This window comes from Empidonax traillii, unplaced genomic scaffold (assembly GCF_003031625.1).
Source record: "Empidonax traillii isolate 1590-97213 ecotype Southwest subspecies unplaced genomic scaffold, ASM303162v1 scaffold557:size1000685, whole genome shotgun sequence".
NCBI lineage: Eukaryota > Metazoa > Chordata > Aves > Passeriformes > Tyrannidae > Empidonax > Empidonax traillii.
The window spans coordinates 150,032-170,375 of NW_020955750.1; the positions used below are offsets into that span (position 1 = coordinate 150,032).

Here is a 20,344-nt window from a genome sequence, read left to right on the forward strand (position 1 = left end):
AGACAGCAGAGCTCATATTCCTTCTCCCCTGCATGCACTGAAACAAGAGGAGTGAACTTGCAGCATCCCTTATAAGAGATCTCAAAGGGAGTGTAACCAATGCCTTGGTTTTGCTCTTTTGATCCTTTTAGGGAGAGGAGAGCATGGCTTTCTATCACAAAACAAAATTATAATTCATTATTATGCATTATTCACAAAAGACACCCAAGATTTGCCAACCAATGCTTTGTGTTTCTTTAAAAAATTTCCCAGTAGAGCATTCCCAGAGGGGTGTTAAGCAGAGGTAAGGCTTTGATATTTTTAGATTAGGTAGATGATCACTTGACAAAGTCACTTGATAAGGCCACACAGACATGACAGACTGTACTGGCAACTCTCCTGGGCTCCAGAAATTGCAGTAGGTACTTTGTTATCCTTCTGGAGAAGTTCTAGGCTATGGATCGGGCTTAGCACTCAGTAAATCTGACTCTCCCTCCAACTTGGAAACCAGCCTCGCTGAGTGATACTGGGCCAACTTCACTACTTGTGTCCCTTCCCACCTCCCCCATGAAAATGGGTATCACGATACATCAAACTCTTTTCGAAGGCTTTATGCAAAGGGAGAGATCAAGGATTACTAATGAATCCCTGACCACAGAAAACATTTGCTGTTTCCAACCAGGGCTTAGCAATCACCTCTAGGAGCTCTTTCTGATGACAGAAACTGCTGTCAGATTTTCACAGCTGGCCAAATGATATGTCACCTGCCCAGTACAGCTCCTTACCTCCTGCTGGTGCTCCATCCTACGTGGCTCCTTTTCCTATCAATTATATACCTTCAGCTGGCCTAGTATTTAATTTTACACTTCTTCTAATGAGTTAAAGGCACTTTATGAGTGCACCATCAGTATTTCTCTTCTTTTATGACAGTTTGATTTAATCCATGTCTTAAGAAATCGGCATGCCTGTATCATAGCTATCCTGTTTGCTAACTGGAAAGGATTAAGGGTGGTTAGACGACAGGCAGAAGGTGTGCCTGTTGAATTCATGTGCCACACACTGGGTTGGGTTAGTGTCTGCTTACAGAAGTTTGCAAGTTTCCTGGTAGATTGTACCCCCATCAAGCTATATTTGATTTTCATCATGTGGCCTTTCAGACCCCACCTCATATTCCTGGAATTCTAGGGAAATTATTATGGACTTGATTCAGTAAAAGATTTAAGATGTGTCTGCAATGCAGGTTGCAGCACATACAGTGCATGTAGCGATATTTAATATAAACAAGGTAATCTTGAAACTGCATCCTGTACAACCACAGTGGGGTTAGCTGGTGGTGCTTGTGATGAGGCTGCATCAGATTTCTCACATGTTCCAAATTTTAGAGCTAGCTACAGGATCTGTATCCTAAACAGCTGTATGTCCAGCTAAACCTGTAATTGGAGTTCAATGAACACACCAAAAAATGTGATGGGAAAAAAAAAAAAGGAAAGAAAAAGAAGGGATTAAAATGGGCTTGGGGTAAAAGAACAATCATCTTTGTAGGCCTGGAGATAAGAGAGATGAGATTCAAATGAGATGAGATAGCCAGTGATTTGCAAAGACTTAGTGTGACAAAGTAATCTACCTTTTTGATGACAGAGCTGCTTTTCTTGGAAAGGGAAATGGGATCCATCCTGTCTATATGCACCTCGCCTTCTGGGTTTTGCTTTGTTGGTTTGTTGTTGTTGTTGTTGGTTTTTTGTTTGTTTGTGGTTTTTTTGTGGGTTTTTTGTTTTTTGGGGGGGGGGTTGTTTTGGTGGTTGTTTTTTTTGTTTGGGGTTTTTGCTTTGGTGGTTGTTTTTCGTTTGGGGTTTTTGTATTGGTGGATTGGTGGTTGTTTGTTTTTTGTTTGGGGTTTGTTTGTTTTCACAATTAATTATTTGCTAACCTAGAGGTGATGTAGGGAAAAATTGCAAGATCCTTTATATGAAGCAACCCAAGGAGATACAACCAGACCCTGCACGTGCAGGAAAGGGGAGTCCAGTGTTGGAAGCAAATTTGGTGCTGTGTACTGAGGAACTGCAACGCATTTACAAAAAAACCCTGATATAAGGTGAGCTGGGCAAGGACCTGGATTTACCACTGTATCATTTTACAGAGAGATAAGATTCCTCCTGACCGTTTGAGAAATGTGGTCCAGGAACAGCCTTAGAGTGACAGTATAGGGATTAAAAAAAACCAGAGTTGATGTCCACCAGCAAATTTGAGATTAGCACTGACAGAATCATTGATGGGATAACGTTCTGAAAACCCCCTGCTTGCCCCATTTCACTAGCTCTCCCTGTCAGATTTCTGTGGATGACCAGAAATGTCCCTCTCTGAACACCTCAGTGTCTCTTTTCCAAAACATGAAGAAATGGTCCTCTTCCACACTTAAACTCCGAGTAAACAGCACGAGAGCACACGTGGAGAGAATGGAAAACACAGCAGAACTGGCCCTTTCCTTTAGAAGAGGATGGAAAAAATACAGGAGTCACAAGCACAATTTTAATGAAATGAGACTCTTCCTAGGAAGTGTGAGCTGTGCTTTCATCTTCCGTTTCAGCTTCCTCCTCCCCTGCGCACTGAAATGGGTTCAATCCCACACCTTCCTTTTCCCTCAGACCCTTTTGAGATGTTTCACAACACCACGGTGCACGCAAGGAGCTGAAGAGGCTTTCTGCAGCCCTGGGTGAGGCAATTAAATCCTGGAGGATTTTCAGACGGGGCCGTTCTCTGGGTTTATTTTCACAGCCAGGCCCCGGGGAGCTCCCTGCTGGGCAAGGTAATTGCTGTGAATTCCCTCTGAGCTGCTCAATGTCCCCCGGCGTTACAGAGAGAGCCCGATGGAAACTCTGGGATTTGTGGCGACAGGAGTCGCACACAAATGCCAGTTCCTCTCAACAGAGGAAACCTGCCTCCTTTCACAGGGAGCTAAGCCCTGCCTGGACGTGTTCAGATGCCTTTAAGACTTTCCAGAGGATTTGAGCAGAGCAACATTTAGGGCGCCTCTCTGATCTGCAACACAGCCTACACAGAAATACCTGAATCAGTGAGCAAAATAAACCTGCAGAGCTCCAAGTATAAGGCCTTCAGGTGCTTTAAGATGGCATTATGAGACCTCTGGAAGTCCAGCAGTACCTGACACCAGCTTTTGATGCATGAGTCAGCTGGGTACTACTGAAACCTTTAGATTCCAGCCGGCCTCTAGAGTTCAGATGGCATTTTGCTGCTTTACTTGAACCTCTGCCTGTGAAATGCTGGTAGAACACTAACGCAGAAGGGCTTGCAGATTGAAATTGCAAACTGAGAGATTATTCTGGAATCTTCCTGTTGTAAACCTGGTGTTATTATCATCACGAATTTTCTCCTCTTGAAATTTCAGGATTATTAAGCAGTGCTCGCTCTTGCAGCAGATGACGGAACACCCATGGTTGTACCCGCTGGCATGGTGGATTCCTCTGAGCCTCGGATAATCAGGGTAATTGCTAAGCCCGCACCTCCCACGGGCTGCAGGGAGCGGGGCCGATCCCAGAATCCCTTCCTTTCGTACCTTCCGATGGAAGGGCGTGTTCCCCCCACTCACCCTGGCTGCCGGTACCGCATCCCACTGCTCCCCATCCCACCGACCCTAGGGACCCCACAGCTCCCCATCCCACCAATCCCTAGACCCACTGCTCCCCATCCCACCAATCCCCTGACCCACTGCTCCCCCTCCCACCGACCCTAGGGACCCCCGAACCCCCCACTCTTCCTCATCCCATCGGCACCAGGGACCCCTGGACCCCCCTGCTCCCCATCCCAGTGACCCCCCCAGACCGCACTGCTCCCCATGTCACCGACCCCCAGGCCCCGCTGCTTCCCATCCTATCGATCCCCGTACCCCGCCGCTCCAGCCGAGCCGGGAGGGGGTGAACGGGACGCGCCCAGCGGGACCGCTTCGCTGGGGGCCGTGAGCATCTAGGCGGCCCCGCAGGGTGGGAATCCGGGCACAGGCGGGGCTGGGGGGACCGATGGCACCGCGGGGTCCCAGAGCTCCGACGGTCGCGGGGTGCTGGGTGCGGGTCACCTCCCCCTCCCCGTTGCGGGGCGCGGGAGCGCGCCCTGCGCTGAGCCGGGCGGGGGGCGTGGCCTCATTTGCATGCCTCGCTCGGATTGGCTGAGGCGCCTTGGGCCACCCGGCGGCGGCTCGGGATTGGCTGCGGCGCGGGCCGGCGGCGGGGGCGCGGCCGCGGGTAACGCGCGGGGCGCCGGCGGGAGCGCGCTCAGTCTCCGGGCAGCGGCCGCCGCGCCCTGTCCGCCGCGTCTGTCCCCCGTCCCGGCGCCCTCCGTCGGTGTCCCCGCGCCCCGCCGGCCACCATGCTGGACCGCGAGGGCGGCTGGAGCGTGTCCTTCGCCGGCTGCGGCTTCCTGGGCGTCTACCACATCGGCGCGGCCACCTGCCTGCAGGAGCGCGCCCCGCACGTCATCCGCGACGCGCGGCACATCTACGGCGCCTCCGCGGGAGCGCTCGCCGGGGCCGTGCTCGTCGGGGGAGGCTCGCTGGGTGAGCAGGGGGGCTGTGCGGGGCCGGGCGAGGGGCAGGGGCGGTGGGAGCGGCCCGGGGGTCGCGGGGTGGGGGGGGGCTGTGCCGGGCTTAGCTAGGCTGGGTTTAACCGCTTGACTGCGCTGCCTGTCTGCTCCGTGTGGGGCTGGCTCCGAGCCTCCCGTTTCTCGTGTTCTGCCCCTAAAAAGGAGCGTGCTCCCTTCGGTGGAATTAAATCCATACGCGGTACGCGGCGCAAGGAATGGTCTTGGGCGATGCTTGATCCTTAGTCCCAAGTCTTGTGTAGCAGAGCGGTCGGAATTCCCTACCCTCTCCTGCCACCAGGTGTAGGGCGGGGGTTGTTTGTGTGTCCCTGGATGCTCAGGTGTGTGTTTGTCTGTCCTTCAGCCCCCAGTGTAGGAGAGGGGTGTATGGGGGTGCCTGTCCATCCCTGGACCCCCATGTGTAGGGCAGGGGATGAGGGGTGTGCGTGTCCATCCCTGGATCTGCAGGTATAGGGCAGGGGATAAGGGGTGTGCATGTCCGTCCCTGGACCCCCAGGTGCAGGACAGTGGAATGTGGGTGTCCCTCACCCCCAGGTGTGCGGTTCTGTGCCCCCCAAGGAGCTCCTGCGCCCCCCGGGGCTGTCCCAGCCGCTTTTCCCACGCCCGTGCGAAGTGCGGGGATGGAAAGCCGGGCGAGCGGGAGGGGAGGCAGCTGAGCCCAAAACACGTCCCAAGCAAGCCGGCCCAGCCTGTCCCGGTCTGTATAAACAGTGTGTTTGTGCTGCGTTAGGAAATCGAGCCTCTCTCCGCGGTTACCTTTGCACGTGGAGGGTCAGGCTGGCTTTATCTTGCATCCTCCAAAGCTTCTCCTTTCTTGGGGTAAGGCTCAGAGAGTTAAGGTCAGGGCTTAGGTTAGCTTTAACATGCTTTTCCTCTCTAATCTGGGCCCAGTGTATGTTGCAAAGGTCGCTCAGGTGTGCGATTAGGAACGGTGGAGTGATTAAAATCACTGATTTTAATTGTCATTTAAATAGGAGAGTTAATCTTGTTTCGTGTTTATACTGGGTGCAAGATGCGGGTTTGCAACTACATATAATCTGTCTTGTGAAACAAGTGGCTGTTTTCCAGCAGTAGAAGTATACCTTTTATTATTATTGATTATATATATTTACTGTATATATATATATATGTATATGTTCCTCTTGAATATGTATTATGTGCATTTATACTATCATATATTTGTTATACATATTAATAAATACTATAAATGTCATGTAGCTGTTGTTAGAATACGTTTATCTATTTAGGGCTCGTGAGAACCCAAACATACATTTATGTAGTGAATTAGACATTAAAACCAGCTTGATACAAGCTGTGCAACTATCAAGGTGTTTATTGTAGCAGCTGCAGTGCAGTTTAAAAATTTGTATGAAATGCCTGCAAAACGGTTTTCTTCTTAAACTCAAGAAATCCACCGAGTAAAAGCTTGTCAAGTTCTGACTCGACACTGTTTTTGCTAGTGGTGCCTTTGACCGGTTTAGAACTAGGAGGTCTCGTAAATTCAGATTTCATCTTGCTTAGAGGATGAGGAGAACAGTAAGTATTTATTTTGACTAAAACAAACAGAAGTTCTCTGTGGGTGCACGAGGGCAGTGCTGTGAAATGCTCGTTGTCCCTGCTGCTTAACCACTGAGCTCTAGCACATAGGCTTAATTTCTTCAAAGCTTTAGCAGGAAACTTGTGCTACTTAAAATTTCTTAATTTAATTTTGCTGTAATTTCCTGACACAGCACACTTATTATATGAGGCTAATACCGTGTTTTCCCCCAACAGCTGTTTATTTTTAGAACATACCCCGTTCTAAGCCTTGTCACTGTAAATGATTTAAGAAGGAAGCTGCTTTAAATATTCTAAGGGCTCTTAAGCACAGAAAATGTCTATTGTTTACCTGACAGTATGAGTTAGTAACAGCTTTTAAATCTTCCAGCATTGTAATCACTGAGAGTTGCAGACTTCAAGTTGCTGCTTTGTCTGTCCCCTCTCATACACCAGCTGAGATTTTTGCTTTCCTCTAACTAATAGAATATCTTGTATGTGTGTGTGATCACTGTCCAAGGTAGAGGATTTTGTGGGCAAGTGCATTTCTTCTGGAAATTTAAAAAAGCAAAAAATGAAAAAAAAAGGCATTACTTAGGAATGTTGGAAGACAATTCAAAGCCAGCCACATCCTAAAATCTGTTAATCATTGTAAATTGGTAAAACTTAGGAAGGTATTCCCATGCTGATTCTGAGTTTTCAGTTGTAGTTCTCTGTGAGCTTGTGAAAGCAGAGAGTTGTAAATAAGCTCTAAAGAAGCAGTATGTGGAACAATAATATGATGTATTTAATGAGTTTTTATTGTGCACCTCCCTTACTCTGATACACTTTGATGTGCAGTATTTGTTCTCCCTGCAGTTATGGATGTAAGTCAGTCCTCTGTTTTCACAGTTGCATTTTACTGTGGGAAGACAGAGCCAAAATCTCCTCAGGGATGAGAGGCAGCAGGCATGAGCTGGAACATGGTGAATTCAGAGGAGGTGTAAGGAAAAGACAATTACCATGAGGGTTGTAAAATAATGGAAGTTTTGGGACCTCCATCCTTGGACTTGACTGGACCAAGCCCCGAATCAGTCCGTTTGTTGGTGCCCATGAAGTGAGTGTGTATTTGTGAACAGGGGTTGTGGCTAAAATTGAAGAGCATATTTTAAATTAAAGGAGTTTCTTTTTGCTTGATGTTACCTGTTGAATAGGCAATTTCAAATTTCAATGTGCAATTTCAAATTTCAATCAAAGTCACCATTAGCCATGGAATGGAAGAAAACAAAGTGTGCTTTTCCAGACTGACAGAGAGTTTTTCTTTGTTCTATTTGGGGGATGTTGGGAAGCTTAGAGGTGACTGCTTTTGAGGATGAAGAACATTCCAGGCAGTTCCAGACTGGAATGGTTAAGTGGCACTCCTCTTGTTAGATATCTCCCATGGATGTCCTGGAGAATCTGGTGTTTTGAAAGTGCTGTGATCATCCATTCTAGTGGGACACCAAAGAGAACAGGTTTACTGGAGGCTGCAAATACAGTGTCAGGTTTTACTCTGTGGGAAACAAATAATTGGTTACATAGCATTTAAAAGTAGGAATATAGAAATATAACTAGAAACAGCTCACAATTAATAGGAACACCGATTTCTTTAGCTCTCCCGCGTTTCAAAAATAAAACAGAAGTACCAAGGTCTGTCCTGAGCTCTGGTCCTTTTTGGAGAAAGGTCCTATTTTGGAATACACCAATGTGTATTCCCGTGTTAATTCATTGTATTCTGTTGTAATGTAACTGTATTTTAGTCCTGTTGAGGAAAGAAGGCAGAAGGACAAGAAGTTGGAATACTTTGAAGCTAACAAACAACTTTTTAAAATTTTCGGTGTTTTAATATTGCGTACTGTCGGGTAGACACAATTTTATTTTTGTCTTGCTTTGGAGCTCTTCTTGTTTTTGAAATAGGTTCCAATAATCAAAATTTAGAATTTTTTCCCTTATTTTTTTTCACTATAGACTCCTTCAAGTGTAGAAATTCTTGTGCATGGAGGAGATGGGTAAACTGCTAAATCAGATTTCATTTTGATGGGTAGTTATTTTCTGAGAAGAAGCTGAAATGAGAGGAATTCAAACCAAAATTGTTAGAGGTCACCAGTTTTGCTGCCCTTTTAAGGGATATTCATAGTGTGAGCTGATACTTTTTTTTACAGTGAGAGATAAATAATGACAATACAAGGTTAATAGAGAGCACTAGTTTAGTTATTTTTTTCTGCAGAAATACAGCTGCAGTGCAAATAAGTGATGTTCTCATGCTTCAAACTTAAATAGTACCTTGAGCTTCAATGTGACAGGATGATGTCCAGAAAAACAGTGTCAGGGCCTGGCAGAGAAGTGACAACATGTATATTTATTTGTTTGCTCTTGGTCTGTATTTTAGAACAAGCAATTTACCAGAGTTTTTAAAAAGCGTCCTTATTTTGCAAAAGGCAATTACTGCATGTGCTCCAAGGCTGCTCTTCCTGGCCAGAGTTCTGGTAGTTCAGTATCCCCTGTAAAATGCCTCGTTCCTTTCTTTAGGAAGTTTTGGAAGGTTGAGCATTGCTAAATTAAAAAATAAAAAAGAGATGGTAACTTATATCTGAATGCGTGAAAATCGGAACTGTCCAAATCCTGCTTTTTGGAAACAACTTCAGTTGTCAGGCTGGGACTTGAGCAACTGTTTCATTTGTGAGCAAAAACAAACACACATTTGGCCATGAACAGTGAGCTGTGTGTGAATTGTTTGCCGTCTTCTGGGACAGGGTCAGTGGATTTGTGGCCCAAGGCTTTGATCTGGGAAAAAGGAATGAAAAAAGTCATGGTGGTAAAAATGGAGTGTTGTCTGATACCTCAGAGTTTTTCAGAGATATTGTGTTGAATGCAGACTTCTGGTTAAGAATGATCAGTCTTCAGATGCTGCTATTTGAGAGGGGAAAAAAATAACATTGTAGGAAGATAATATTGCTGGAAATTCATCAGAACTCAGAGGCTTAAGCAGAGTTGTCTCCAGGGCAGTGCTCACGTTTAAACCAGATAAATTGAATCCAGTCTATTATAATAAAATATGTAAGTTCTGAAAGTATTTTTAGATGACCTTGTAGCCTGTCACTCAGGGTGATAACCTGGTGCTTTGACCTTTGTCCCCACCCCTTTTCTTCTACCAAGTCGACAAACTTATTGGGCAATTTCCTCAAAGTGTGCCCTGGAGAAATGTGATATTATAAGTTCAGACAAAACACTGCAGGTGGGTGAGCTGCTGTTCCTCCTGTGACTCAGCGTCAAGGTGAGTTTAGTGTTCTTCAGGAACAGTCATCTATCTCTTCTGGAGTGATTTGATCTGTTTCTTCACCAGACAGCCTGTGGAGATTAAATCTGTGCATCAGATCCTGGAGGGTTTTACAGATGTTGCATATGGAATATGACCATACACGTGTGCTTATCCTTGTTTTTCTTTAAAGAATGTGCTTCTGGAATGAGTAATTCCTGGTGGAAGCTTCTTATATGGGGGTTTTACACTTAGAATCTACATCTAGATAACTTAGTCTTCACCAAGAGTTCTTTTTGAAAACCTCAAGTGATTTTTTTTTTTCCCCTCTCAGAAGACTCCTAAACTCCCTTGGTTATTTTATCCATTAGAAAGCTCCTGAATTTTCTTTCTAGCAGTCAGAGGGATTAAGTTGGGAGTTCTAGACCTGCCTTATTAGTCCCATATGTGGGTTTTGGTTTTTTGGCATATCTTCTGTTCTTAAAGTTAAATGCGTTTTCTTTTCAGCTCAAGCCTGTGCAGATGTTCTGGCATTGGCCAAGGAAGCCAGAAAGCGAAATCTTGGTCCTCTCCATCCTTCCTTTAATGTGATAAAGATAATTAGAGATGGGCTGATGAGGAATCTTCCAGAGAACACTCACCAGTTGTCGTCGGGCAGACTCTGCATCTCACTGACCAGAGTATCAGATGGCAAAAATGCACTGATATCCAATTTTAACTCTAAAGAAGAAGTTATCCAGGTACGTTTATTTCTGGCAACTTGTAGAAGTTTCTGTAATCTTAATCTAAATTTAACATCATCTGCTGGATTTCCACTTGAAACATTTTAGGATGTTTTGTGACTTGGATGGTATTTTAAAGAGGAGTTCAGGCTCTCTTACACTAAATTCACATATTAGTTTCCCCAGTCCACGTGAACTGTTTTACTGAAAAAGGTGTGAGGGATCAATCATAGAAAGGATAAATGCCTTTAAAGTGCATTGCATCTAATGAAACTGTATCCTGAGTGAATAAGGATTTTTTTTTAAGTCATTCTTACTAAAGCAATGATCAAAAAACAGTAAAAAGTTGCTTTTTAAAACTCTTAATATCTATTACAAATGTGATCTATATATCTATAGATATATCTGTTAATATGAGCCCAGGACATGGATATTTATGCTCCCAGTTATTACTTTGATTACTCAGGTAATGTATAACTTGAGTGAATGATCATAAACTTTTCCTTGCTAATTACCATTTCTAGAAATGGTCTTATAATGAGTCTTTTTTTTTTTAACATGGAATATGGTTGCATTCTAAAAAAAAACTGGAATACCCTGATCCTCTTTAAAATAATACTTAATATCCTGGGTTTTTTCCCCAATTCTTAATCAAGTGTTCTTTCTGGGGATTTTTTTTTTTTTGGTTGCTTGGTTGATTTTGCTAATATCTAAAAAAAATATTCATGTCAGCAGGTGAACAGTTAACCTTTAATTTATGTGGTCTTATTTTCTTACAGGCTTTAATCTGTAGTTCATTTGTCCCTATTTATTGTGGCCTCATTCCACCGTCGTTTAGAGGTGTGGTAAGTCTCTATTGTTAAGAACTAAAAGTAGTTCTGGATATTCTGAAGATATTCAGACAGTCTTGTTTTGGTTATCCTACTGTAAAATAAGTACCTTCATCTTAGATTTTAGTCCTGTAGCTGTAACAACTTCCCCCCCAAAAAAAAAGACAGATTGAATATGTGGAGTATCTGTTAATACATTTCAACACACACGTGCTGCCTCTCTCTCCCCCACCAAAGATGCATTAATTAAAAGGTTACTATAAGATAACAAGTATTTAACTTATGGATAAATACTTATTGAGGGAAGTGCTGCTCTTTGTTGTAGGTGCTTTAATCACAGTCTGAAAGCAGAGGTGGATTTCACATCAGGGCAGTGACATTCATTTGCTTTCCCTCCAGCTTTGTTCTCCTTACCCAAGGAGAAGGGAGGAGAGAAGGAAAACTTTAAACACCTTTAACAGTTTGGTTGGTTACAGGCTGTTCTCAAGGCAGCTTGGAAGTACTACAAGTTCAAGAACACACATGAAATGTATTTTCTTCCTCATGATGAAATTTAAGCAAAAGTGATTGGAATTGTATAGGGATTTTTCTTTTTTTATCTGTACTTCTAAACCTTGTATGTTCTCCTTAAACTCTTCCAGATTAAAGATGTTATAAAAACAAGGAAGTTGGACTGAATCCAAGGTTTAGGTGGATCCAGGCTAATCTGACTGTTTAGTTTTGGTCACCAGATGACAATGTTATTTTAAGAGGCATAGTTCAGGGCACAAAACCAGACAAATAATGTTTTATTTGGGCTTATTTTGAGGAAAGGAAGGAAGCACCGCATCCTTTTAATCTTTGCAATTGTTTTGATATGATTTTAATGCTTAGGAGGTATTTTTTGATGTAACTTGGTAAGAATAATGCAGTTGCTTATGGTTGGCATGACTCTTACAGGCTTAAGGGCAGCAGAGTGTCAAGTATGTCAACTCTGTAGTGTCTTGCTGTTTGCTGGCTTGGCATTCCTGTGTATATGGTTTAAAACAAAGACATTAGGGATTACTGGTGTTCTTTCCAGAGATGTGCCCTGATAGCTCTTTGGTTGGTGCTCTGCTTTGAGGAAGAGAAGAACAGCTCTGCCTCTTCTCCTCTGCGTGTTGTGTAGCATTATGATTTTTAAAACGCACTTTCATAACCGTGCAGAGAATCCCAACCAGAACACCTGTGGAACTACGGGTAGGAATGTTTTTTTTAGAACCTGTCAGCCTTTGAGACTCGTTCTGTCTGTTGATTTTTGCAGCGCTATGTGGATGGAGGGATCAGCGACAACTTACCTCACTACGAGTGCAAGAACACCATCACTGTGTCCCCTTTCGCTGGGGAGTGTGACATCTGCCCCAAGGGGAAGTCTGCCAACTTCCACGAGATGAATGTGACCAACACCAGCATCCAGTTCAGTCTGGGGAACCTTTATCGTTTAACACAAGCCCTGTTTCCACCAGAGCCCAAGGTAAGTCACTGCCTTTGTGTAGTTCATCAAGGTACAGGAATCTTAGCATTCCATCTACTCATATAAACTTCTCTGGGGACACTTCTCTTCTCGTTTCTATTTTTATTCATGTTTTGCCTCCATTTCTCCTTGGTTTTAGTCTCTTAGACTTGAAATGCATGTCCTGTGATTGGCTTTCAGTATTTATTTGGGAATTACCACAGGGTTCTGTCAGGAAATGAATTATTAGCTGTTAGTTTGTAGTCCTTCTGTGTTTACCTGCTAACTGGGTGCTTCAGAACTCTGAAGAATTTTTAAAGGTTAATGGTTTTGTGAAGTTCTCAATTAATACTTTTTGCAGGCAAGTTGCCTTTAAACTTAAAGTGCTGTGAGTGGCAGGTCTGATGAGGGAAATGCTCTTCCGTTGCTGTGGTGGAAGTTGAAAAAATGAAAACAAACCTTCCAAGTGGCTTGGGATATGCTACAGCAGAGAAGTAATTTTTCTGACTGCTCTTCTTACAAGAGTGAAAAGCCACTTCCATCCACCTTCCATTCTTGAAACTGTTAATCTCGAGCTGAAACTCCTTTTATTTGCCTGACTCATTTACTCTGTTTGCAGGTGCTTGGAGAGATCTGTGAGCAGGGATATTTGGATGCTCTTAAGTTCTTGAAAGAGAATGGTATGTTAAACTTGTAGATAATTATTGATGATAGTCTTGACCTGAGTTTAAAAAACAAAAACAGCGACAAAAAACCCCAAACAAAAATCCACCAAACGAACAAAAGGGGTCGAGGGGTTTGTGTTGTGTGGCTGAGAAGGGACTAGGCCTTTGAGGCTTTATAAGGGATCGTGGTAAGTTTATTTCTTGTAGAAATCACAGCTGTGGCAACTTCTCACCTGAGGTAAGTTGTGTTGCCACACAGAAATTGAACTTTTGGCGTTTTGTCAAATTTTGTGACGTGAATGTTAAGTGAAATTACCAAAGAATTCCAGTTCTAGGCAAATCATATTATTAGTTCCTTTGTGTTAATTGTGAAGGATGGGAATATGCTACTGCTTCCCACTCCTGTGAAATTTGCTGTTATCCGAGTGAATTCCTGCTAGTCCAGAACTGGGAGCTCTCTAATAAGAACATAAATTCAGTCACAGGAAAATCCCTAGTCTGTATCGTGAAAGACTTTAGAAGACTTGTAATGGAGCAGTTGTTGAGACCCTGATAAGTTTAGGAAGAAGAACTGAAAGTTGCTCTACTCCTAGAATTCTATTAACATGTTTTATATAAATAATATAAATTAATATATATTTTATGGATTAATATATTTCATTTATATTGATAATAGAATAATAAGCTTTGCATGCTTTGAGACAAACAAGTTAAAAACAGTAACCATGTGTTAAATATGATTAGTCCCTGTAGTCTTTGGGTGCAGGAGCAAATTGGTACTGGGTCAGATAGAGGACTAATGGGGATGAAAATGGGATGTTTGCACTACTACAGTAATATTTTTTAATATTTAATGAGAGTCCTGCTTTCTGCCTTTTACCAGGTGATTAAAAGCACAAGCTCCACAAAGAGTCTGTAATTTGTGGTGGCCTGTGCTGAGATGGTTTTGTTGCTGCCCTGCACCCACAGGTTTCCTGTGGGCATATTTCCACCTATATCTGACACTAATATCTGACATTCCTTGCTGTTTTTCCTTGGTCTCTTTGCCCCACTGCTGTCCTCCTTTTCACACTCCTAATCCTGTGATCAACTTTGTTTTTGTTCTGTCACAGGTTTGTTTTGCATCAAGCTTAATCAGTGATAATTATAACCTTTCCAAGGTCATTCATTATGCTTCTCCTTTCTTGTTATTTCAACTGTAGGAATTAATTTTTTTCCCCCATCCGGGACACTTCAACTAATTATTTTTTTTCTGCTAAATTCACTGTATATTCTTTTGACGTGTGTTTCAGTAGTACCTGTAAGTGGGATACAGGTTCTGTTGTATGTAGGCATGGGTCCTACTCAAATTTGGTGGTCTTTTTATCTATATAATTTTATAATGTTTTTCTGGAAATAGAGTATAAATACCCTTGTTGTATTTTCCACTTAGTACTCGTTATCTAGTGCTTATTTCTGAGGTAATTATCAGTGCCATTTCTTAATTGGCACCAGTTTTGCAATGCAACCGGTGTTGATTTAGATCTGTACTTTGGATCTACCTGGGAAACAATACTGTAACCTACTTGCTTTCCTTTTCAACCCTGTTGCAGCAACGCCTCAAAGTACCCATGTGATACCTGCCATGTCAAATTTCACAAATACCTGATGTGGTTTAGGTATTTCCTTTCAAATACACGTTGAATCAGTTCTCCTTCTCTCCTTTAAATCTTTCGCTTTCTTGCGGGAGAACAACTTTGGTGAATGACTGAATGTTTTCAGTGCGGTTCCAGTTAGTTGTTGACTCTCTCCTTTTCTTTAGAACCTGTTTTTAAAGTAAGACCTTAAACCTTCCAAAGAATTTTGACCACACATCAGAAAGAGTTAAGCATTTGTGGGATGTATTTGGCGTTGGGTGGACAATGTTCCCTCGGGATAGGTCTTTGTGCAGACACAAAGATGCTGTACAGGAGCTCTGGAGACCAGTGGATCAATCCTAAGTGGAAGCTCTTGGCTCTTTCAGGTATTTTGAATGACTCAATTTATATCCACTTGTCCTTCACAAAAAGAAATCCTCCTGAGGCTGCACAACACCCCGACCTTGCGAAGAAAAGAAAACTGGCAGAAAATAACGGGGTAGAAAGTCTGAAAATGGAGGTGCTCAATGACCAGCTAAAGCCCAGCCCGTGGCCTTTGGAGAAGAGCATATTTGAGAGTCTGCCTCCTCGGCTTCGGAAAGGTCTGTGCTTCAGGCTGTTCCCTGCAACTTTGAGTGGCAAACGTTGATTTTTATTATTTTTAAATTAATTCTTAGGCTTACTGCTTAAAAGCCCTGGGTAATACCATTTTTTAAAGTAGCACAGAGGAGGTTTATGGTAACAATGCCCTGAATTAATTCTTATGTTCTCTATCTGAGCCTTGTTCAGTAACACTTCATAACGTTAACCGAAGATTGTACAACCTTGAGAAAGTTGCTTAAACTGCTTTCAGAAAGTCTAACATCTCTCCCAAACTCATTGTTCCTAAGCACTGCAGGAAGCTTGTAAGGAACAGAATGGATTCTATGCTCAGTTCTCCAAACTCTTCCCAATGAGGGTGATATCCTACCTGATGCTGCCATACACACTCCCAGTGGAGTCTGCTTACTCCGTTGCTTTGCGGTAAGGAATCCCTCAGGAACTCCATCCAGGTAGTTCATGTCCTCCTTTATGAAGTCAGGACTGAAATCCAGTGTTTACTCACCATATAAATTCTCTTACCAGTTTTGTGGAGGCTCACACTGGAAGTTGTGCTCTTGAAATAGGGCTTGATTTGATCGGGTTTTCAGTTTTGGTAAAGGAGAAATGCTGAAAGAATGCACCGTGAACCCTAAGCCTGAGAGAATTGCAGTCCTTTAGCAGCAGATGTCATCTTCAGAAAATAATTGAAAAAATCAGATGTTCTGTAAATGAAACCACATCGAACTCCAGTGAAGTGTTCTGGTTTTGTGCCACTTGATTTGGCGCTTTTGTGCCATTTTTGGTGGATGGGGAAGCCAGATTTTTCCACAGGTTTTTGTAGGGCTTTCCTCCTTGTCCCACTCTGATCTGGCTGACTTGTGTTAAGGGTGGCATAAGGAAAAACAATACATTTGTGTGACACTGTTCTGGTTTAGCCCTCTCTTTATTCTTCCCTTGTGCTTTTCTTTTGTTCTTCCTTCCTCTTCCACTGACCAGAAAGTTCCCTCCACACAGAAAGAGGACTTGGAGACAGGAATATCAGTCAGGCCCTCAGGAGATGCAGTGAAGGAAAGACATGAGTGGGCTAGAGGGGAATTCAGGGAGCTTGAGAAGAAATGGGAATATTGGTGGGGGAGTTAACTCAGGGAGAAGGGAAGCCGTGTTGGATGGTGGGACATGGGACAGAAAAATAAAACGCAGATCAGATCTACTGCTTGCAAAAAATGTTGTTTTGATTTGGGATTTTTTGGCCTTTTTTTGTAGGTTAGTAAACTGGTTTCCTGACATGCCTGCTGATGTTCGATGGATGCAAGAGCAGCTCTGTCGGATTGCTGGGACAGTTTATTCCCAGGCTAAAAGCAAACTGTTCTGGGCATCCAGGTAAAGTGCCAAGTTTCTTTCTTACAAAAAGATGTAATGGTTTTTTCTCAAGGGTAACACAAAAAGAGCTCTCACCGCTTCAAATCTGTTTTCTGGTGCTTCTTGGGAGTCTGGACAGGAAACACTGTAAGAGTTAAAAAGTAAATAAAAAAGGAGGACAGTCTTGTAAGATAGTTGGGAAGGATTAAAATAGGGCGCATGATGGAAAATTTTTAGGAACCTCTATTTTTGTGGGAGAGAAACCTCGACTTCATTGTCTTCTCTTACTGGGGTGAGATTTGGCCTTTCAGACTTTTTATTTCTTTTTAACTTTGCAGCACTGTGTGTGTGTGGGAATGGGTGACACCTCACTGTGAATCTGAGAATCCTACCACTGTTGCATTCTTTTCCTTCTCTTTACCCAGGAAAGACGATTGTGCGTCACTGAGGAAATGTTCAAGTGTCCCATCCACTGTGGAATTTCGTTCCTCGTACTGCCACCTTAAAATGCCTCACTCTACCTCACACATTGAGAGCTGGCTCTGGGAATCTTCCTGCTTCCTTCACTCAGCTATGAAAAATCCCTCTGCTGAAATACAGGAGCATCCAGACCTAAAGTCCTATCCCAGTTTCCTCCCAAATCCTGATGAGTCTGCGCTGGACATAGATGTTGACTCTTCCTCGGAGACGAGTTTCCAAACTGCTCCAGAGTATTGATTTGGAAGCAGATTCCACACTTTCCACAATTCCAATTTGGCAGAGAAATTTAAAACCCTGAAGGACTGAAGGTCACTTTGTTTATTGCCAATAAGTCTTGGAAAATTTCTTGTTTACAGCTTCCTGACAAATCTGCCTTGGGAATTTTACTGTTTTAAGGATTATAAAAACAGTGGCTGCTACACTAAGTGACAGATTATAATTCTGTTGAAGCACCAGCTCAATCAACCGTAGTAAGACTTGTAGTTTAACAGTGTCTCTCTGGAAATAAATTTTTTAAAAATTTACTTTCAGCATAAAAATGTAAATCCTGTCAACAGATTGTTAAACGAGCATCGACAGCAAAACCTTTTTAAAGATACAATTGTTTATTGTGTGTTAGGGTTACTTTTATAGCACTTAAATGAAATTGGGACTTTTACTTCATAAAGGGAAACCCACCGATTTTTAGTGGCCTCCAGTGCCCGTTTGCCTTATGTTTAAAGATACTGTCGTGTTTGTGGAAACTTGTCTGCACGAGATGCTGTAGGAACGGTGTTACTCTAAGTTGTGGTGTGTATTTTGCAGTTCTTTTCCTCCGTGTTTCTTTCCCTCTTCAAATAATTCAAGGGAAAAAAGACACCAGAAATGGGGCGCGTTCCCCTGACGTGTAAACAGGTACAGGTTGTGATTTCAGGGGACTTTTTCTGAATAGAAAGGTTTGATACTTGACTTAAGTATTGCAGAGTAGGTAAAGTAGTGGCTGTGATGAGTTAGCAAACAGTAAATAGAGAAGGTGTTAAACTTTACAGAAGATGTTAACAAAAATCAGTGTATAGCACGTGGTGAGTGCTGTTTAGGTCATCTCTAATCATTCTCGGTATTTTTTCCCCACCCAACTTGAGAGATTTTTCTTTTCCTTCTTTCACTTCCCTCTTGCCATAGTGGGGAGGAAGAAAGGTTGTCCCCCCTGTCCCGGTGAGGTGCAACCCAAAGGAAGTTTTCCAGGACTTTTGGAAGCAGCGAGTGTGTAAGACCTACTGGAAGTATCAATATCCAGGGAGCTGTGCAAAGGTTCCAGAGCCTCAGCTCTGATTTCCTTAAGCTTGAAGTGCTGCCTTTTACGGAATTAAGATGGATTTGGGGCTGGTGAGGAGCATGGGAGGAGGTGCTGGGTTGTCCATTTCCATACTCCAGAAATCTGGTGCTATTTTACTTCAACTCTTCTATTCCTTTCTGGTGTGGTTGTGTCTTTAAACTTGCTAGAGAAGTTGGGAGTGTTCCTCTAACTACAGTTAAAATGTGCAAGATCTGTTTTATATCGTCTCCATTTGTAATTTTAAACTTTGTAAAACAAAATTATAGGATGTTCTGCAAAAACATAGTTTACCAGAATGTGTAAGAATTTAATGGTCTGTGTGTTGGAATAGTTCTATTAACTATGTTTAAATCAACCTTCACCACTTTTTCTGTTGGGCACAGCTCAAGTTTTGTCTCCTTTTTCTAAAATAAAACCACAGTTTCTTCTGTTACCTTGTTTCCTAAGCTTTCTTGAGTATAATTCACAAGTTAAATCAGAATGTGTTTGTTTCATTGAAATGTTTAAGTGATTTGATGGTTCTGAGGTGTCTTATTTTAAGGGAACTACGCTGGAGTTTGAGAGGTGCTTGTTCATTCTCTAACTGGACCAACATCACCTTAATTTAAAGTGTTTGTTTGTTTTGCAATCCATTAGTTTACAAATAGCTTGTTGCATTTAAAGAGAAACAATTAAAACCCAGAGAAAGATGTGCCTGGAGAAAGAAGACAGATGGTATCTTGCTTCTGAGTTCAAACTCTGTAATTTAGCAGGTAACTAAATATAAATAACATCTAAAATACAATAATATATAATTAGATAACATCTGCATAATAAAATATTTTGATATATTTCATATAAACATTAAAATTTATTATATAAAATATAAATAATTATAAGCAGATGACAAAATATAAATAACATTAAAATACAAATACAAGAATAATGTATAATATAAAAGTAACATGGTGTTGATTTGTTTCATTGATACATTTAATATGAATATAAAATTTATATATAAATTCTGTAAAATAGAAATTATAAGCTGATAACAATATAAAATACAAATACAATAATGATATATATAAAAGAAGATGAAGGTATCAATTTATTATGTTTAATTGATATGTTTAATATAAAAACTATATATAAATATATACCAACATGTAATAAAAATATAAGATAATAGAAATAAAATATAAGCAGATGACAAGAAAATAAAATCATATTAAATAAAAACTATTAATATAACAATTTGCTAATTCAGTATATTTAAATATAAACATTCCTACATAGATTATATAAAATAGCAATAACATAGAATATAAGCAGATAACCAAATGTAAGTAATATATAGTATTAAATAATATAATAAAATACTAACACAGTAATTTAGTAATTTATGTTCAGGCACGTACATCTTTGTTTTCCAGAAACAAAGTCTTTTAAAAACAATATTAACATTTATCTATAGGTGACTATAAAATATAAACAACAAAATGTACTATTTTATATACTATTCAAACAAAACGGGCCGTTTACATACTATTCATGTTACACGTTAACATACAACACGAATATGGAATAATAACGTATTAACATATAAAAATATTGTATATGTATATATAAAAGTGACATTGCGATACTATAATATGAAGTGAATGAGAAGATAGGATAACAGTAAAAACAGGAAGTAATATAAAGTGATACTAGCGATAATGATGCCAATCATCACACCTTATTAACACTATCGTTGTTTATTATTCCGGTTAGGCAGGTTTCAGTCGCAGGTGCTGCCGCTTTCCTCCACCCCGTGCCCGCCATCCCCCGATCCCGGCCGGGGCCGAGACGCTCCGTTCCCCGATCCCGGCCGGGGCCGTTCCCGGGGCCGTTCCCGGGGTCGCTCCCGCCCCTTCCCGCTGCTCCCG

At 41.9% G+C, this 20,344-nt stretch overlaps 1 protein-coding gene across 1 annotated transcript; it reads left to right on the top strand.

Annotated features, from left to right (window-relative positions):
- Positions 1-4,313: 4,313 nt before the first annotated feature.
- LOC114064564 (1-acylglycerol-3-phosphate O-acyltransferase Pnpla3-like) lies at positions 4,314-18,870 on the top strand. Its single transcript, XM_027897743.1, has 9 exons — positions 4,314-4,543; positions 9,905-10,137; positions 10,899-10,964; positions 12,232-12,441; positions 13,040-13,100; positions 15,088-15,303; positions 15,592-15,724; positions 16,547-16,663; positions 17,068-18,870. The coding sequence occupies exons 1-9, from the start codon at positions 4,357-4,359 to the stop codon at positions 17,357-17,359; spliced, it is 1,515 nt and encodes a 504-aa protein (XP_027753544.1). The 5' UTR covers positions 4,314-4,356; the 3' UTR covers positions 17,360-18,870.
- Positions 18,871-20,344: the final 1,474 nt, after the last annotated feature.